General features: G+C 34.2%; 1 protein-coding gene across 3 annotated transcripts; it reads left to right on the forward strand.

Moving 5' to 3' along the window:
- Nucleotides 3,163-14,338, forward strand: LOC109346126 (non-lysosomal glucosylceramidase-like). Of its 3 annotated transcripts, XM_019585524.1 has the most exons (19): nt 3,163-3,501; nt 3,826-3,936; nt 4,246-4,302; nt 4,792-4,868; nt 4,973-5,072; nt 5,808-5,881; nt 6,109-6,218; nt 6,300-6,403; nt 7,848-7,901; nt 8,028-8,083; nt 8,180-8,218; nt 9,519-9,660; nt 9,793-9,977; nt 10,722-10,789; nt 10,955-11,027; nt 11,789-11,850; nt 11,981-13,256; nt 13,635-13,929; nt 14,253-14,338. In XM_019585524.1, exons 1-18 carry the CDS (start codon nt 3,421-3,423, stop codon nt 13,894-13,896), a joined length of 2,931 nt encoding a protein of 976 aa, XP_019441069.1. In that variant the 5' UTR covers nt 3,163-3,420; the 3' UTR covers nt 13,897-13,929; nt 14,253-14,338. The 3 variants fall into 3 exon arrangements, with proteins under 3 accessions (XP_019441069.1, XP_019441068.1, XP_019441070.1); XM_019585523.1 differs by lacking the exon at nt 14,253-14,338 and having other exon boundaries at nt 13,635-14,195; XM_019585525.1 differs by lacking the exons at nt 3,163-3,501; nt 3,826-3,936; nt 4,246-4,302; nt 14,253-14,338 and having other exon boundaries at nt 4,831-4,922; nt 13,635-14,111.

Below are 18,926 nucleotides of genomic sequence, written 5' to 3' on the forward strand. Positions count from 1 at the left end.
ACATATGAGTGTGCATGGCATGATAGAACTATGCAAAAGATGACTGTTGAGGGGAGTCAGCAAATGCAAGCTAGATTTGTGCAAGTATTGTGTGCTTGGGAAACAGACACGAGTTAGTTTCAAGGCTGGCCAACACAGGACTTGGGGCATTATAGACTATATCCACATTGATGTATGGGGACTCACTCAGGAACCATTCCTAGAAGGTTCTAGGTATTTTGTTACCTTCGTTGATGACTTTTCTCGCAAGGTCTGGGTATATTTTCTAAAGCATATCAAAAGTCTTTGCCCAGTTCAAGATTTGGAAGGGAGAGGTAGAAAACCAGACTGGTAGGAAAATCAAATACATGAGGTTAGATAATAGTATGAAGTACAAAAACTCACAGTTTCAGAAATTTTGTGAGGAACATGATATTCAGAGGCACTTTTCAGTGAAGAAGACTCCTCAGCTGAATGATATTACAGAGAGGATGAATATAACTCTTATAGAGAGGACCATATGTATGAGACTGAATGCTAGAATTTCCAAAGGATTTTGGGTAGAGGCACTTAGTATGGCATGTTCTGTTATCAATAGATCACCATAGGCTTCATTGAATGGTAAAGTTGAAGAAGAAATATGGATAGGTAACCCAGTCAATTATAATATGTTACACATATTTGGTTGTCCTGCTTATGTACATGTACCCAGTGATGAACGACCTAAACTTGATCCCAAGTCAAATAGGTGAAGGTGTATCTTCATTGGATTTACCAGAAAGGTGGTGTTGAGCAGAGATGCAGTGTTTGATGAAGATTTAATTATGAAATAATCAGATTTGACAGAGGTGCCCATGACAGAGGTGCCCATGCCAAATGGAGAGACTTTGGGATCAAATATGATTCTAGTGATCAATGAAATGGTTCAGTTGAATAAAGCCAAGGAACCATGCACTAGTTCAATTCAAGAACATGATGATTCTCATGCAGAGAGTTCATGTGTGCAGGAGTATCTACTTGCTAGAGACAGGGATAAACGTCTTATCAAACCTCTAGAGAGATATGGCTTTGAGGATATGACTTTAGTTGCTCTCCATATCAGTTCAGGAGATCCATGTAGCTTTCAATATGCTATAAACAGTCATGAGAAAGAATAATAGATGAGTGTCATGATGGAGGAGATGGAGTCTTTATAGAAGAACCAAATTTGGGAGCTTGTTCCATTGCCCCCAAACAAGCGTGTAGTTGAGTGCAAGTGGGTGTACAAGAGAAAGTTAGCAGTAGCAGAAAAAGAAGGAGAAAAATTCAAGGCTTGTCTTGTAGCAAAAGGGTATTCACAGCAGAAGGGGATCGACTACAGTGAGATTTTCTCCCCAGTGGTGAAACACTTCTATCAGGGTCGTGCTTGCCTTGGTAGCCAACCAAGATATGCACTTAGAACAGATGGATGTGAAGACTACCTTTCTCCATGGTGAATTAGAGGAGAAAATTTATATGACACAACCAGATGAGTTCAGTGCAGTTGGACATAGTCACTTGGTTTGCAAGTTGAAGAAGTCTCTATATGGGTTGAAGCAGTCTCTATATGGGTTGAAGCAGTCTCCGAGACACTGGTACAAGCAGTTTGACACTTATTTGTTGAAGCTTGGTTATAAGTGTCGTGAGTATAATTGTTGTATTTATGTCAGAAGCCTTGGTGATGGTTCTTTTATTTTTATGCTACTTTATGTTGATGATATATTGATAAGTTGAAAGTCATGCTAGGTAAAGAGTTTGACATGAAAGATTTAGGGGTTGCTAGGAAGATTCTTGGGATGGAGATTCACAGGGATAGATGAGCTAGAAAACTATGGCTCTTCCAACAAAACTATGTTGAAAAGATCTTAAAGAGATTTGATATGAGCAATGCTAAAGTAGTGAGCACTCCATTGGCAAATCACTTCAAGTTTTTCCTATATCAGTGTCCAAAGATAGATGAAGAGAAGAAATGCATGTTAAAGATTCCACATGTCAGTGCAGTGGGTTGCTTGATGTATGTTATGGTTTGTACTAGACCAGACTTAGCACAATCAGTTAGTCAAGTATGCAAGTACATGTCGAAATCAGGGAAGCAACATTGAAAAACAATCAAATGAATTTTCAGATATTTGAAGGGGACTACAGGTCTCGGTATCATGTTTGGTAGCAAATAGAGTAAGTCTTTAGTTATTGGTTATGTTGATTCGGACTATGCAGGTGACTTGGATGATAGAAGGTCCACAATGGGGTTTGTCTTCACCCTTACAGGTGACCAATTATGTGGAGATCATCACTTCAGTCTATTGTTGCTATGTCCACAACTGAAGCAGAGTACATGACAGCTGGTGAAGCTTCTAAGGAAGCCTTGTGGCTTATGGGGCTAGTAAATGAGTTAGACATTGAGAAAGTGGAGTTCCACTGCATTGTGACAGTCAGAGTATTATCTTCTTTGCAAAGAACCAGGTGTATCATGATAGGACCAAACATATTGATATGAGATTTCACAAGATCAGAGAGTTGGTAGCTTGTGGACAGATACTAGTGTAGAAGGTTCACACTTCAGAAAATGCAGCTGATATGCTAACCAACCCGGTACCATGGACAAGTTCAGGCATTGCCTAAGCTTGCTGAACATTTACTCATGTTGGACTATGGAGTGCCCCTAACCCAATGGCGGAAGATGGAGATTGATAATATTCGTCAAGGTGGAGATTGTTGTGCAATGACTTATATCTCTAGATAACAACAATATAAGTTATGAGTTTGTGTTGATCTGAAGGGATCGGGGTAGATGACCATATATTTATGTAAACATAATGTAATAAAGAAGAAAAATAGTCAAATACTGATCTTTATTCTCAAATAATATATAGTGTAGCCGCTCAATGCTCCGGCACGTAGACACAATTAGTCAAATCTTATTTTCTTGTGTCTATTTCGATTGTTTTTGTTCCTTGAACGAGTGACACTTGTTGAGATAGAACCATCAAAAGAAAAGATGTGCTGATGAGATAATGTTACTAATACCCAAAATTGGACCAAATCAAGTGAAGAGTCCCACTCACCCCGAGGTAATGGAGTAATAAACATTAATCATAAATAAGAATAAAGAGGTCTGGTCCTAACTCCTATAGAGCTATTTATTATCCTCTATTCTCTTTTCATTATTATCATTATTTGATGAGTTATTCTCCATTGCCCTGAGCGATCCGAGTTATAAACTCAATCCAATTGAGGAAGAACGAGTGATTGACTCGGAGGGCATTCATTATCGAATCGAATCTGGAACTCAGTCTTCCATAACTGTGTTGCTTCAATCTCTCTCTTCGTTTCTCCGTTCTTTGTTTTTCTTAGAGATCAAATACAATATATTCTTCATCCATTTTGAATATATTAGGAATCAGAAGCAGAAGCAGTAGCAGAATGGTTAGTGGAAGCCTTTTTCATAGTAGGAAGAATTCATGGCCTGCTCAGGAGTATATCAGTAAATCCACTTTGCACCTCGTAAGTGTTTCTCTCTCTCTCTCTCTTGATGTCATATAAATTATTGGAAAAATAATGATGTGGAAATCTGATTGTTGAGTTTTTCAATGCATGAGTTAGTTACTTATTACCGTTTTTTAATTTGCGGTTGTGGTTGCGGCAATTAGGTTCGTGATGTTATTGTGGAGACTCCAATATTGTGGCGGCAATTGTGGTTGTGGAGTGTATTTTAAAACAGTGTATCGGTTACTACTAAATGATGGGGAAAAAAGATTAGTTAAATGAATGTTTTAGTTTAGGCGATTGGTGGTGCCACGTTTGAAGTGATCTGTGTGATTTGTGCAGCTTGATTTTGATGATGCAGCTCCACCTGAACAAGCTTGGAGAAGGAAATTAAACAGCCATGCTAATCTTCTTAAGGAGTTTAGTGTCACTTTTATGGAAGCTATCAAGATGGCAAGTGTTTTCTATCTCTAACTATCATGGAATGAATTGATTTGTTTGATATTTGGAGTCCTTTGCATATAATATTTTTTAAGGATATCAATGTTTCTCTCGAGGGTCAGCTTCGATGCAATGGTAAAATTGCTTGACTTGTGACCTGTTGTAGGTCATGGATTCAAATCTTGGAAACGCTTGCGAGAATGAGTTTGCATACATATGCTCTCTTTGGACCCCACTAGGTGGGAGCCTCGTGCGCTGAGCTACCATTTTTTATATTGATGTCTTTCTATTTCTCATGTGAACTGAACTTCTAAATTCCAGGTTAAATTAGGTGTACGCATGTGGTCATATGTTAGGGAAGAGGCTTCTCATGGAAGGGTAAATTTCAATTTCTCCTTCATCCTATGGTCATCCATTGCTCTTTCTCTCTCTTCGAATATATATATATATATGTATGTAAGGTGTGAACCCACTTACCCTATTGAATAATTTCATCAATCCAACCTTTGGATTTTAGTTCTCATGAGGAGACCAACTTCATAAAATTTTAAAACTAGCTGATACTTTGTCGCATCACTTTATTTTCACGTATTATTTTTTTTTTAAATATAAGTGAATGTCTACTATTAGATTACCTAATATGAATTTGTAGTTTGTCTAAAATTTGTTATGCATGATCTTCAAGAGAATATAACATGGTTCAATGGTTGGATTGGTTAACTTTGCTTTCTATAAGAAGTTATTCAATGGTGTAAGTGTCTAAAACATACTCCTAGAGCAAGTAGATCCCTTCCTATAAACACACTTTAGATTGGAATGTAGAAACTTAATATCACATACTTTAGTTCATTGTTCTGATTTCTGCAGAAAGCACCTATAGATCCTTTCAATCGAGAAAGTTGCAAGCCATCTGCAACTCAAGGAGTTCCACTTGGAGGAATGGGGTATGATGTAGTCCAATTGAAAGGATCTCATTAATCACTTGAGTGGTTAATCCTGTCTGTTATTTTACAATAGATTAACCATTAAATTGTTTATACCTACACAGAAGTGGCAGCATATCAAGGGGATTTAGAGGTGAGTTTCGGCAATGGCAAATTATTCCTGGTGTATGTGAAGCCTCACCTGTCATGGCCAACCAGTTCTCTGTAAGTTCTGTTCTTCCACTTACTACAGCTGACCTCTGTTATATTCTTTAATTCTATGCCCTTAAACATGATTATATTTTTTTAGAATTGACTTATGTGGATGTGTGGATTTATTTTACTGATCATCTTGCTACAATTTCACTAAAAGTGTAACTGCTGAAGCGAATCATATCAAATTACTATATTAATTTTGCACACACATGCATGGTATAAATTCTGTACAAATGATCTGCAGTTTTCAGCAAAAAAGGGTCTTGCTGCTGCAGTTTGCCTGTTTATGAGTTGAAGGAATCTTAGTGCCTTGGTAGATAGAAGATAACCTTTGTCTATAAGCTATTGAGGAAGTTAGGGAAAAGTTTAAGTAGCAATTAAATCCTTTCAAGTTTATTTATTTAATTTTTGGGACATGATTTAGTTGTTGTTGGGATATATGAAATCAGAGTCAGAAAATGCTGAGGTACAGAGGTAATATTGTAAATTGCTTTCTTTTCTTCTGAATATTTGTGTCATGTCCAAGAATGCTGCAATTAAACAAGTGAAATCTTTTCAGTTGTAATGGCAAGCATCACAAATTAATCGATAAAAAAGTAAAAGAGTTTACATCATAATTTGGAATAAATCTGGAAAGTAGACAGACACCAAGAGGAACCTGTGGTCTTTATGTCTATTTGATTTTGAACTGTGCTTTATATTCAGATTATGTGCTCCATAAATTATTTACTTATTCTATTGCAGATTTTTATAAGCAGAGATGGAGGAAACAAAAGTTTTGCATCAGTTTTGGCTCCTGGACAGCATGATTGTTTAGGGTGAGTACAAATTTATAGGAAGTTGGGAAAACGGTGTTTCATGGATATTACATTCATTCGTGACAAAAGTATCTCAGTGGCCAACTCAGCATGACATTATTCTGTGATGGGCAATGAGTATATTTTGAAGTCTAGGTTCTGCTTAACAAGGCTATTTGGCATTTTTGGGTGCTGTATAGATATGGATACTTATCCATGGACTAAATTTTAATGCTATTCTTTTTAAGATCTCGCAAGGGAGCCGATGATCCAGGTATATCATCATGGGGATGGAATCTAAATGGCCAGCACTCAACTTATCATGCTTTGTTTCCAAGAGCTTGGACAATTTATGATGGTATCTTCATTTTTTAGTTCTTTCTTTGCTCAATGTGTATGATCCTTGTGAATTCTTCATTGACAGTTTTCTTATTTGTAGGTGAGCCAGACCCAGAACTAAAAGTTTCATGCCGGCAGATATCTCCATTCATACCACATAATTATAGAGAAAGCAGTCTACCTGCTGCTGTTTTTGTTTATACGGTATGTAATTTACTTCACCTATTGTCATTTACCTGTCAAAAAAGGAATGGTTGACTTCCTTAATATTTTTTATGGTTTTTAAGTTGTTTGAAATGACAATCACCCGTATATGTTTGGTCCGCTTATTAAGATTTGGGTTGGATGCATTGTATTCAACTGATTGTCACAACGTAGTTACATCTGTTTGACTCGTGTCCCTTCTCGGGTTTTGTCAAATGAAATCCTTTGTCCAATTTCGAACTCATTTGCTGAATAAAGTCATTATCCCTCACATTCCCAACGTGGTGTAAAGCCATTGGCCTAACTCCTTCTCAAAGCTAGCTCATAGAGGGAGGATTTCCTAAGTTCCTATAAATACCTTCTGGCTCATTATTAAGCGATGTGGGGCTTTAATATTTAACACACCTTCTCATTCCCATGAATGTTCCACCTAGAGCGAATCATAAGGTGGTCAAGTGGTTAGGGTGGATGGCTTAAGGAGTGGAGTGATAAGGAGGTTGAGGGTTCAAATCCCACCCAATACAAAAAATACTAACATACTAGCATTTGCCTATAAAAAAAAGAATGATCCACCCGAAGTGTGAAATTTTGCAAGAATGGACATTTGTGGGTGGCACAATATCGAGGTAGGCTCTGATACCATGTTAGAATAGTTGGGCCTAATACCACCCTAAAAGCTAGCTCGTAAGGGGAGGGTTACCCAAGTTATTATAAATGACTCTTGGCTCATTTTATTAAGCGACGTGGGGCTTAAATACTTTAACAGTTACTATACATCTCTTTCAAAGAAAGCCACCATTCCTTATGAATGTGTATAGTGCAATGATATGATGATCAGGTTGTTGGAGCAAGAGGGGAGTCAGCAAGAGCAACAAGAACAAAAGGTTATTCGGTAAGGGCAGTTACAAGGCTGGTAGGAAGGTTGGATCGTTGGTGACACTGACAACAATACTATTTGCGCTAGTTGGGAGGAAACCTCATGTAGAATTGCCAATGTAGGGTACAGGAAAAGCATCAAGACACAAAGGGATCCATATATGGAGAAGTTGTAAAGAAGGGACTAGGGAGGTTGAAGGAAGAACTATTAAGAAGTAAAGGCCAATGTAGGATATGCTTTTGATATTGGAATGTTGTTAACAAGATTGGATTTGACTCGAAGTGTTGGGAATTTTTTCTCTTTTCTCAGCTTTCAATTGTCGAGCTTGGCTTGAACATTATGAACACAGGAGGAAAGATTTCTTTTTGTTTCTTTCATGATTTCTTTTCTGCACAACCTGTTTTTTTGAGTTTTGCATTTCATTGAATTTTACAATTCATTTTCTATTTGAAGTGAGCCGAGGATTTAATTTTCTGCACTGCACATTTTGTGTGCATACTGTGATATTGTTTGATATGAAGTATATTTCCTGGCTTATTGAAGTGTTTTACTTGTTTTTTTCTGCAGTTGGTAAATACTGGTAAAGAAAGAGCCAAAGTCAGCCTTCTGTTTACTTGGGCGGTAAGATATTTATTTCTGAATTGTTCTTTCAACTTGTCACAAAAGGCACATGATGCTAATTTGTAAATTAATCCATGCAGTAATTGGGTCATGGATAAAATAATCATCTATATTAATTTTCTGCAGAATTCCATTGGTGGAAACTCACACTTGGCAGGAGATCATGTGAATGAACCTTTCATGTAAGTCCCCTCCTCCTAATTTGATATGTGTAAGTTTTTATATAGCACAAGCTTTAAGCAATATTTTAACTCATCCTTTTCTTTTTTTGTTCATAGAGCTGAAGATGGAGTCTCCGGTGTACTTCTACATCACAAGCAAGTTATCAAACCTTATAGCTATATATGACGGTTGGTTTGCATATTTCTCTTTGTAGTTCATACCTCAATGCTTAAAGTTGCTCTTGCAGCTCAGGCTTGATTAAGCTTGCTTGTATCCTTATGAACAAGCTGAACCTGATATGAACTAGAATGCGTTTCCCTTGACTACGTAAGTTGAGTTTGAGAGCTCACCCTAATTAGGAAAGGCGGAACAGATTTTTAATCATTTGGGATTACACATTATGTCATGGTAATGTGATGTGGTCCAATGGTCTTAGATTTGATCTCCCAAAATAAAAATAGAAATAAGAACTAGTAGTAGGCAGATTCACTTCCTGGTTTGGGTTATCTAAGCATGACACTGCTTCATTGGAATTTAGTTTGATCAAAATAGGATTTGCAAGCCTTCATACGTTATTTTTTTCTTTGAGTGGATAAGTTAAGTTTGTCTTTTTTTTCTCAATAAAGAAGATAGAAGAAGTGTTGAGGTTTTTACCTCAGAGAATGAAGAAAGAACAAAAATGAAGAAGAGTTTTTGTTCGCGTTGGCGACAATGAGTGAGTTAGAGAGAGGAAGGGGAGAAAGGAGAGCTTCAAATTGAGAATGAGAGTGAGGGTCCTATTTTTTAATTTAGGCTTTTTAACTTATTGGGTAAAAGCCAAAATCTTCCTTAACTTTTGGATAAAACTCAGAATTATCCTTAAAAACCTGAAAACCCTAGAAAACCCACCATAGAGCATCATGGCAGACCAAAACCTCCAAATGGCGGACGCCATCAGTTAGCGCCATATTTTACATGCTGATGGCGTTCTGCTGAAAACCACCACTGCAATCCGCCATTTGACAACACTGCAAGGCTCTAATACCATATTAAAATAATTGGGCCAGCTCCACCCCAAAAACAACTCATAGGGGAGGGTTATCTACTTATTATAAATGTTTCATCTTCATATAATAACCAAAAGAAATCTCCGTTGGAGTAATCGTTGACGAGAAGAAAAGTCAACACTAATATGATTCATCAATTATAGGGGAATAACCACTTATTAAGGAATTTCAAATTCTTCAATGTTAATTTTTCCTTATTTTCGAAGCAATAACTTCTTTTTTATACTGTTTATATTTTACTTGCTATGCAGAAAGTTTTGACTATTAGGCTCGTCATATTTGTATGCATGTATATACACAATGACCATGTATGTATTTGTAGTTGGGGTCTCCAGTCTCCAAAAATGCTATCTAAATGATTATTTTAGAGGAAATACTCTTAATCCTAAAGGTTATTACAATATTGCAGGACAGCAAAAGGCAACCCTCCTGTTACTTTTGCAATAGCTGCAAGTGAAACACAGAATGTTAGTGTTTCTGTTTTGCCATGTTTTGGGCTGTCCGAAGGAAGTAGTGTGACTGCGAAAGACATGTGGCATAAAATGGTGCAGGTACTGATAACTCGTGTTTTGGGATTTCTAAATGATATTTATTGTTCAGTTGTTCACCATTAACTTCTTCCAAATATCTTTGTCCTGGAGAGTATACAAGGTTGATTCTAATGGAAATGGTTGTATATTAAGGATGGACAATTTGATCGGGAGAATTTCTCTTCTGGCCCTAGCATGCCATCATCACCTGGAGAGACACTATGTGCTGCTGTTTCAGCTTCGGCATGGGTGGAACCCCAAGGAAAATGCACTGTTGCATTTAGTCTTGCATGGTCATCTCCAAAAGTGAAGTTCTCCAAAGGCAGCACATACCACAGGTAATCAATGTTATAAGAGAATATTTTAGGTAGTGAATATTTATCCTTGAACAACTTTCGTAAATTTTAAATTAAACAATAGTTTTAAATGCATATATTATCTACATACAAATGTTAAGTGTTATATTTTTCTATTCAAAATATGGTTTATGCTACTTTCTGTGAAGTGACATTTGTTTCATTTTGGCTTTATGGGAGAATGATATTTTCATTTCTGTTAGGAGAAAGCAAAGCCCTTGTGATTAAAGTGGGTAATTACTATAATTTGATACCCCATGTACTTGGCTTTTGGAATGTGGATGGATGTTCCTTTCAGTATATTATCCAAGTGAATTAACTTTTGCTTTATTTTAAGAGCGTATATAAAAAAACTGCCAATATGTCTCTTGATATTAAGGTCTTGTTGCCCTCCTTTTCTTGGTTCCAGTATATCAGATTATCTTGCTTTTTTGTTCTGCACTGCATGATCCTAGTAAAACATCAATTTTCCTAAACAAAAGTTAAACAATATCTTAAAATTATTAGCATCACACTTACTTGATTTTAGATCAGCTTAAAATTTTAATACCCTTCAAATCTTTCTGAAGGGGGAAGAGTTGTGCCTTCTTTCTATATGGAATTTTTTTAGGTAATAATAAGATATAAATATTTCCTTTGCATAAGATTGCAAGACATGCAACATACCTACAACCTCTGTTTCTCTTGTATGATTTTATTTTGATAAGTTCGGTTTTTTTACTGCAGGAGATATACAAAATTTTATGGGGCTTCTGAGGGAGCAGCAGCGGACTTGGCCCATGATGCTTTAACACGTATGTTGTCTGTTTTGATTGAAACTTGCTTTAGGCCTGTGGTCTACTTGTATTCCTGTTAAATTTAATCACATCAAAAGAGAAAGGACATGGCCATCTCTTAAGTAATTTAAGATTTTCTTCTGTGACATTTAAAGACCTTGTTATGTTTTGAATTCGAAACAGATTACAAACGGTGGGAAGAAGAGATTGAGAAATGGCAAAGTCCTGTTCTCAAGGATGAGAAACTACCAGAATGGTAATTCTCAGTTTAACTGTTTTTAGATGAGCAGCTCTCCTGTGATAAGATTAGAGTCATTAGGATGGCATTTGGCTTCTACTTAGCGTGAAGTCTATTGTCTTATTACAAGGTTTCTGTTCCAAAAATGTTGAGAGATTGGGTAGCTTTGGTTCATTGTTCTTTCTTTGTATGTTTGTTCAATTTTTATCTTGTTAGGAGGATCTCTTATCCTACTAACTTTTTGTAATCTCCTCTTTGTCTTGATGAATTTTTTATTTTATAAAACATTAAAATAAAATTCTCAGTTAAAGTATTAACATTTCCCCAAGCGTTTTATGCTTGTGCTATGGGTCATTACTGGGTAATTTATTATTCTATTGTCAAATTTTCTAGGCTTTTAAGGAAGAGGTGTATGTACAAGTCATAAAGCAAAACTTGCTTTTTGTAGCTAGCATTGAGCTCTTTTGTTTATAAAGAATTGCATTTCAAAATTGTTGAGAAGCTTCAATGTCTATTCGTATGGTCTCCATCACTTTTGAAGCAAAGAGATCTCCACACACACACATTTCACAGTATTAGTCTCCTTTATTCAGAGGTTTGGTTTATAGGATACATAAGTTATAAGTAATCACAAAACACCAGATCCAACCAGGCACCTGCTGCCGTCGTATTATTTACCAAAATATGCTGTGATTTTATGTTTTAAATTAAACATAGGTGCTATTGGCTATTTTATCCTGTCTATATGAGTGGATAATTTATTAATTTTTCTTTAACAGGTACAAGTTTACATTGTTTAATGAACTCTACTTTCTCGTTGCTGGAGGAACAATTTGGATTGGTATGTATGAATATAAGTGTGTTGTATTGCAGTCGGGTAATCTTAAATGAAAGTATAGTTTGTCATTGGTGGTGTCTATTGTCATTTAGCCTTAGTAAAAGCATTAAGATTTCTTTGACTTTTGTGCCAGATTCTCCTCTGCTATCTTTGAATATGGGTAATGACCATGGTCAGCCAAAAGACTTGGAATGTTCAACTGTCAAAGTAACTGAAGCTAGAGTAGACTGCCCACAAGGTGCAGATAATTCCTATGATTCTACTGCTACTAATGGACAATATCATGTGGATGAACAAGATGTTGGAGATGTGTCTGATGAAAATGAGTCGGTGGAAACTTTTAGAGAAGGGAACTCCACAACCGCTCTGCAATCTTTAATAATGACAGACCAAGAATATGATAATGACGTTGGAAGGTTCTTGTACTTGGAAGGTGTGGAGTATGTCATGTGGTGCACATATGATGTACACTTCTATGCTTCATTTGCCCTTCTTGAGCTCTTTCCCAGGATTGAATTAAATATACAGCGTGATTTTGCTAAAGCTGTCTTGTCCGAGGATGGAAGAAAAGTAAAGTTTCTGGCAGAGGGAAACTGGGGAATTCGAAAGGTCAGAGGGGCTGTACCTCATGATTTGGGTATGCATGATCCATGGCATGAAATGAATGCATATAACATTCATGATACAAGTCAGTGGAAGGACTTGAACCCAAAATTTGTACTTCAGGTGTATCGAGATTTTGCTGCAACAGGTGATATGTCATTTGGAGTTGATGTTTGGCCTGCTGTTCGTACCGCAATGGAGTATATGGACCAATTTGATAGAGATAATGATGGTCTTATTGAGAATGATGGGTTTCCTGATCAAACATATGATACATGGACAGTCCATGGTGTGAGTGCTTATTGTGGTTGTCTTTGGCTTGCTGCTCTTCAAGCTGCAGCTGCAATGGCCCTTCAACTAGGTGACCAGGATTTTGCAGAAACAATGAAAAGGAAGTATTTGAAGGCTAAACCGGCATTTGAAGAGAAACTGTGGAATGGTTCCTATTTTAACTATGACAGTGGATCAAGTGGTAACAGTAAATCCATTCAAGCAGATCAATTAGCTGGGCAATGGTATACAGCATCCTCAGGCCTGCCTCCCCTTTTCGATGATTTCAAGATCAAAAGTGCTCTCCGTAAGGTTTATGATTTCAATGTCATGAAAGTTAAAGGAGGCAGGATGGGTGCTGTAAATGGCATGAATCCCAATGGAAAGGTGGACGATACCTGCATGCAGTCTCGAGAAATATGGACGGGTGTAACCTATGGTGTTGCTGCTACAATGATCCTTGCAGGAATGGAAGAAGAGGCCTTCACAACTGCTGAGGGTATTTTTCTAGCAGGCTGGTCAGAAGAAGGATACGGGTAATTTCTTATGTCCATTGCTATCTATAATTGTGTGGTTTTGCTTGCATTCTTGTTCCTCTGGGTATATTTCTTGATGCCGCAAAAGGCCAAATTCTATTATTTTATGTTGGAGTTGGATCTATAAGCACATGACTAACACACTACACTGTTAGTGTAAAGATTAATTATTGAGCATAATATCCATGTGTTATCAGTGTAAAGATTTATACACATTAAAAACATCATCCACTATTCATTTGTATTACTTTTATTTAAGAGTCAATGATAATTAAAAATGAATGGTGGATGGTGCAATGATGGTGTAAAAAATCGTTACACTACCAGTGTATACATCTTTTTCTCTTAATTAATTGATCTCCTTTGCCCTTATGACAGATACTGGTTTCAAACTCCAGAGGGTTGGACAATGGATGGACACTACCGTTCCCTTATATATATGAGGCCACTCTCAATTTGGGGCATGCAATATGCATTAACTTTACCTAAAGCAATTCTTGAGGCCCCTAGAGTTAACATCATGGATAGAATCCACCTATCTCCTGTTAATGGAGGATTGTCTCATAATGAAAAAGGTGTGAGAAAGATTGCAACAAAAGCAGGATGTTTTAGCAGTACTGTGTTTCATTGTGCCTGCTGATTTTTAACATTTAACCTTACAAATTTTGTATAGGTAATTAAGTCACATTGTTCCTTAATTAATCATTTTTCCTTGAAAAGCTGTTTTTTAACTACGATGGTCAAAGACTGGGTGTAGTTTTTTTCATTTTGGAAATAAGCAGATTCTGGTTGTAGTTTATAATTATATAGCCTGTTAATTTCAACAATGTGTAGGTCACTTTTTACTGTGATTAAAAAATTTATGTTAAAATTCTCGAAATGTTATATGTATTGAAAGCAGATCACAATTTATCAATTGTCATATTTTTCGTTTGCAGCAGGATAAATATAGATTGTTGGATAAATGTAATGACTATTTTTTTTGTATTATCAAAGGTATTCTCCCACTTAATGGTTAAGGAACTAGTCTCTTTCGGGGTGTGTGAATTTTCTTCTCAACCAATGCTGCACGTAGAAAAGGTCTTGTTGGTACGTGATGTGATGACTATTTTGACAAGTATCTTTGAATAATTAGAGAGATGTCTTAATGATGTTTAATTGTTTATAGAGAGATGTCTCTCTTTTCTTTAATTTTTTCTTACAAGTGTTTTCTAAGCTTTAAGATCTACCTTTATCATTGTGGGCTCATAATATCAAATTTACTATAATATGTATGCAAGTGAAAATATAAAGATTTATATACACTTGGTGCATTATTCATTTATATTGTTTTTATTTAAGAAACAATGATGATTAAATATGAATGTGAATGATGCAGTAATAATATTCTATGAATGCAGTAATAATATGAATGTTAATAACGTAAAAAAGTTTACACTATGAATGCATAATCTTTTTCTCTATCAAATTTACCTAAACTTGTGTATTGCGTAATATTGCCATTCAAAAATATAGAATACAGTAACGAAACCTTGGAGAGAAACCTTTTATGACATTTGTCTTAGCAAATAAATCTATAAGAGGTTTTACCATTCTTCAGGTAAGTAAATGTGCACGACGTGTGTTTTACTAGGAGAATTATGCTTAAATAATAATACTACCTACTTATTTAAAACTCTACCCCCCTTTCACTTTAAGCTAATGGACATAGATAAATGATTAAATAATAGTACTACCTTCTTACTCATTGCTTTTAAAAAAATAACATATCCCTTACATATCATTTAATATTATAAAAAATTGTGTATGGGACTTTGTTTATTAATAATTATTAGTTTAAAAGTGATATATATCATTTTCTATAATTTTAAGATGATTTGGAGAAGTATGTATAATAAGCATAGTTATAAAAACCGTTTCGTACCGGCCGGTTCAACCGGAAAACCGGTGAACCGGGCCCCTAACCGGTACGGTACAGGTGTTGAACCGGCGGTCAAAACCGGTGAACCGGCCGGTATTTTACTAAACCGGCCGGTTTATACAAATATTTTTTTAAAAAAAAAAAAACTTAAAAACTTAAAAATCAATTACAAGGTGACCCATCTTTCCAACTCTTCTTCAACCCTTTTCAAGGCACGTACTTCCAAGACATATCTAGATTACATCTTTTGGTTCCGTAACATTCGTGTGTAATCCCAGTGACATTTGTGTAATCTTGGAGTACTGTCTGAAGATAGGATTTGGTAGAAAAGTATAATATTCATATGACACAACTTTGACTCTTTGGTGTTAAATATGAAAACTCCAAATTTATTTGTTTTGTAGAGTGTTGTGAAGTTATGTCATTTATTTATATTTTGTGGTTGTTAAGTGATACTTTTGGATTGATATATGTTTTTTAATTTAGACTTTGAATTTGTTAAAGACTTAAAGTTGTTTATTTATGTGAATTTTGAGTAGATTATAAATATGGATTATAAATTTGAGTATCTACCTATTTGGAATTTTTTTGTTATAGGTTTATACATATATTAAAACCGTACCGGTTATCAAACCGGTCAGGGTACTAGTATAGTGGTACAGTGGTTCAGTAATTATTTGACTTTTCAAATGTAATATTGAAAATATCTCGTGGTAATATTTTTATGAGAAAATGATGTATACATTGATAGTATAAGAGTTATTTTCAATAATTATTGACTTTTCAAAAAAGTAATCCAAATAAATAATAGATAATACATTAATTATATATACATCTTTACACTGTCAGCGTATAGATTTAATACTCTTTTTATATTTATTTTGAGTACAAAAAGACATTTTTGGATTATAAATACTTGTGTGGAATGTGTTAAAGGATGACACTCTCTTTTCTTTGGGTCAGCCGACATACTCCATCATCGTTCCTACTCCACGCAATTTCACGTGAATTTTTGTGAGTTCCAAAAGCATCCCGCAAAGCCCTTAAAACTAACTTAAAACAATTCGTTAATTCGTTAATTTAGTGATATAAGACTTTACTAGATCTTCAAAATATATCAATGATATTTATTAAAATAGATGAAAGATGTTAGCTCTATCCATACTAGCGTGTCAACTGACACTTTGTACTGGTCACCGGCATTCTTATTTTTCGATATAGTATGTATGATCTTCATATTATATTATTTAAGAAAAACAATTTAAATATAGGGAAAAAAGATATATACACTGACAGTGTAAAGGTTTTTTACACTGTCAGTATATCATTCACCATTGATTTTTAGTCATCATTGAGTGGTGGATGATGCACTGTAAATGAATGGTGGATGATGCATTGATTAAATGTATTGTAAATAAATGGTGGATGATAGACTGACTGTGTATAAATCTTTACATTGTCAGTGCATACATTTTACACTCTTAAATATAAGAGTGCAGTATATAAACTCAATAAAGAGTGAATATTTAAGAAGATAATATGTAATAATTGATATGATATACATAAAACTTATGTCAATTTCTCATTTGTGCTTATTGGGTGGAGAAAGATAGAAATAAGAGAATGTATGAAGATTAATAATATTAAATTATTAATATAAAAAAATGAAAGTAATATATGAAAGCTTATAGTAGTTATTAAAAATATAAAAGGGTAAGTTTGGAATATAAAAATTATATCATGAAGTAGTTATTACTTGTTTTGCCTTTATTAATAGTATAGATGATAAAGGGATACCTAGATAGTACCCAAATAATTCAACTCAATACTAAACAAAGACTACATTATACTTTATGTATTAAAAAGTAAAGTTGTTAGTGACGTGAAAGTTTAAGAATATAAAAAAGTTGAATAAATACAAACCAGAAAATGTTAACATAAAATTAAATTCTTGTTTCTACTCAAACACTGGCTTGAAGAGGAAATCAAATTTACAATTTTTTGTTATAAAAAATCATAACAAATATTTAAGACTATGTTTACTATGACAAACATGCTTTTGCAATATGGAGACGTAAAAGCAAAAATACACTAAGATTTCATATGGTATAACAATTTAATAAGATAATGGAAAAGCTTATAGGCTATCATTAATTAGCTGAAAACTTATAATCTATCTAGAAACTTATAAGTTATGATATGAAAGTTAATAAGGTAGCTAAATTATATAAGCCCGGGACACATGTTACAAGATTATACATTATTTAAACTAGCTCTTTTATGATACACCAACAAATAATGTATTTTTTGAGAAAAATATGTTGCACTGACAATATAGTTTTTATATTGTCATTACATCATTCATCATTTATTTTTAATTATTATTGATTCTTAAATAAAAGTAATACAAATGAATGGTAGATGAAACATTGACTGTGTATAAATTTTTATATTTTTATACTGTTGTTACATAGATATTAACTCTTATTTTCTTTATAAATAAACTAGTTGATTAATTAATGATGTTCCTAAACACAATCATAGTGCAATTTTAATAGTGTGATGGGTAACTTATTTGACCAAGTAGCTTACAAGATGATGAAGTAACTTATTTAACCAAAAATAAGCTACATGTTGGTCTTTAGGAAATAGACTTATTCCAATGACCTGTCAATGAATTTAGAACCTTATATTTGGTGAACTACTTCATGTAGTTTGTGGGATGACAAACATGAGCTTATATCATTTACACCTTTTAATTAGCTTATAAAGTATAAAGCAAGCTTACCAAACCATTTTATTCAATCAATTAGATTATCAAATTTCAGCTCTTAATTTTTAACTTTCGCTAGCTTTTAAGGTTCTCGTTAGCTTATAAACTTTAAACTAGCTTATAAAGGCAAGCAAAAACAAAACACTAGAAAATAGGAGCAAGATCTATATGGAGGAAAGGGAGGCAAATAATCACAAAAATTTCATATTCTCTTGATGATCAAGATTAAGTTTAGATATGAAGTGTGCTATCATATTTTCTTCTCTAAAGATATGTTCAATATCAACATTCCAACTTCTTTTGAGTAAGTCATAATATTGTGAATAATTTTAGATAGATGTTCTAAGCGAACATGAACCTTATTAGAAATGATATGGATTGTCTCAAAACAATCACTCTCCAATATAACTTTTTGATAACCCAAATTTCAAGTTAAATAAAGAATATGCTCGACAACCATATACTTTTCATGTATCTTATCAGCAAAATGTACAAGTGAAGTAAATATTTATTTTGCTTTGCAAAAAATTTCATGGAAATAAAGAAATTTTGCAAATTATTGGAGTTTAAAAAATTATGTTACCCTATTTGTTTTTTGAAAAACTCATTTATATAACTTTCAATAACAAAATATTTTTAAATAATGAAAGATGTTGATTTAGTGATATAAAATTATGTTAGATTCTAAAATGATCAATGATTTAATTCCACATTTATTGGAAGGAACAACCATACACCCTACAAGAGATTAGTTCCTTAACAACTAAAAGGTGAAGGATACCATTGATATTGCAAAAAAAAACTATTTTTAAATACTATAAAATAAGGTGATATCTAATTATCTAGTACTATTCACAAAAATTAAAACTGAAAATAAGCTAATAGTGTAAACTAATCATAATAGTCAAAAGTGATAAGACTTTAATTGACTTGAATGTGAAATGGCACTATGCCCAAATCCATATATATATATATA

This window comes from Lupinus angustifolius, chromosome LG04 (assembly GCF_001865875.1).
Source record: "Lupinus angustifolius cultivar Tanjil chromosome LG04, LupAngTanjil_v1.0, whole genome shotgun sequence".
NCBI classification, from domain to species: domain Eukaryota; kingdom Viridiplantae; phylum Streptophyta; class Magnoliopsida; order Fabales; family Fabaceae; genus Lupinus; species Lupinus angustifolius.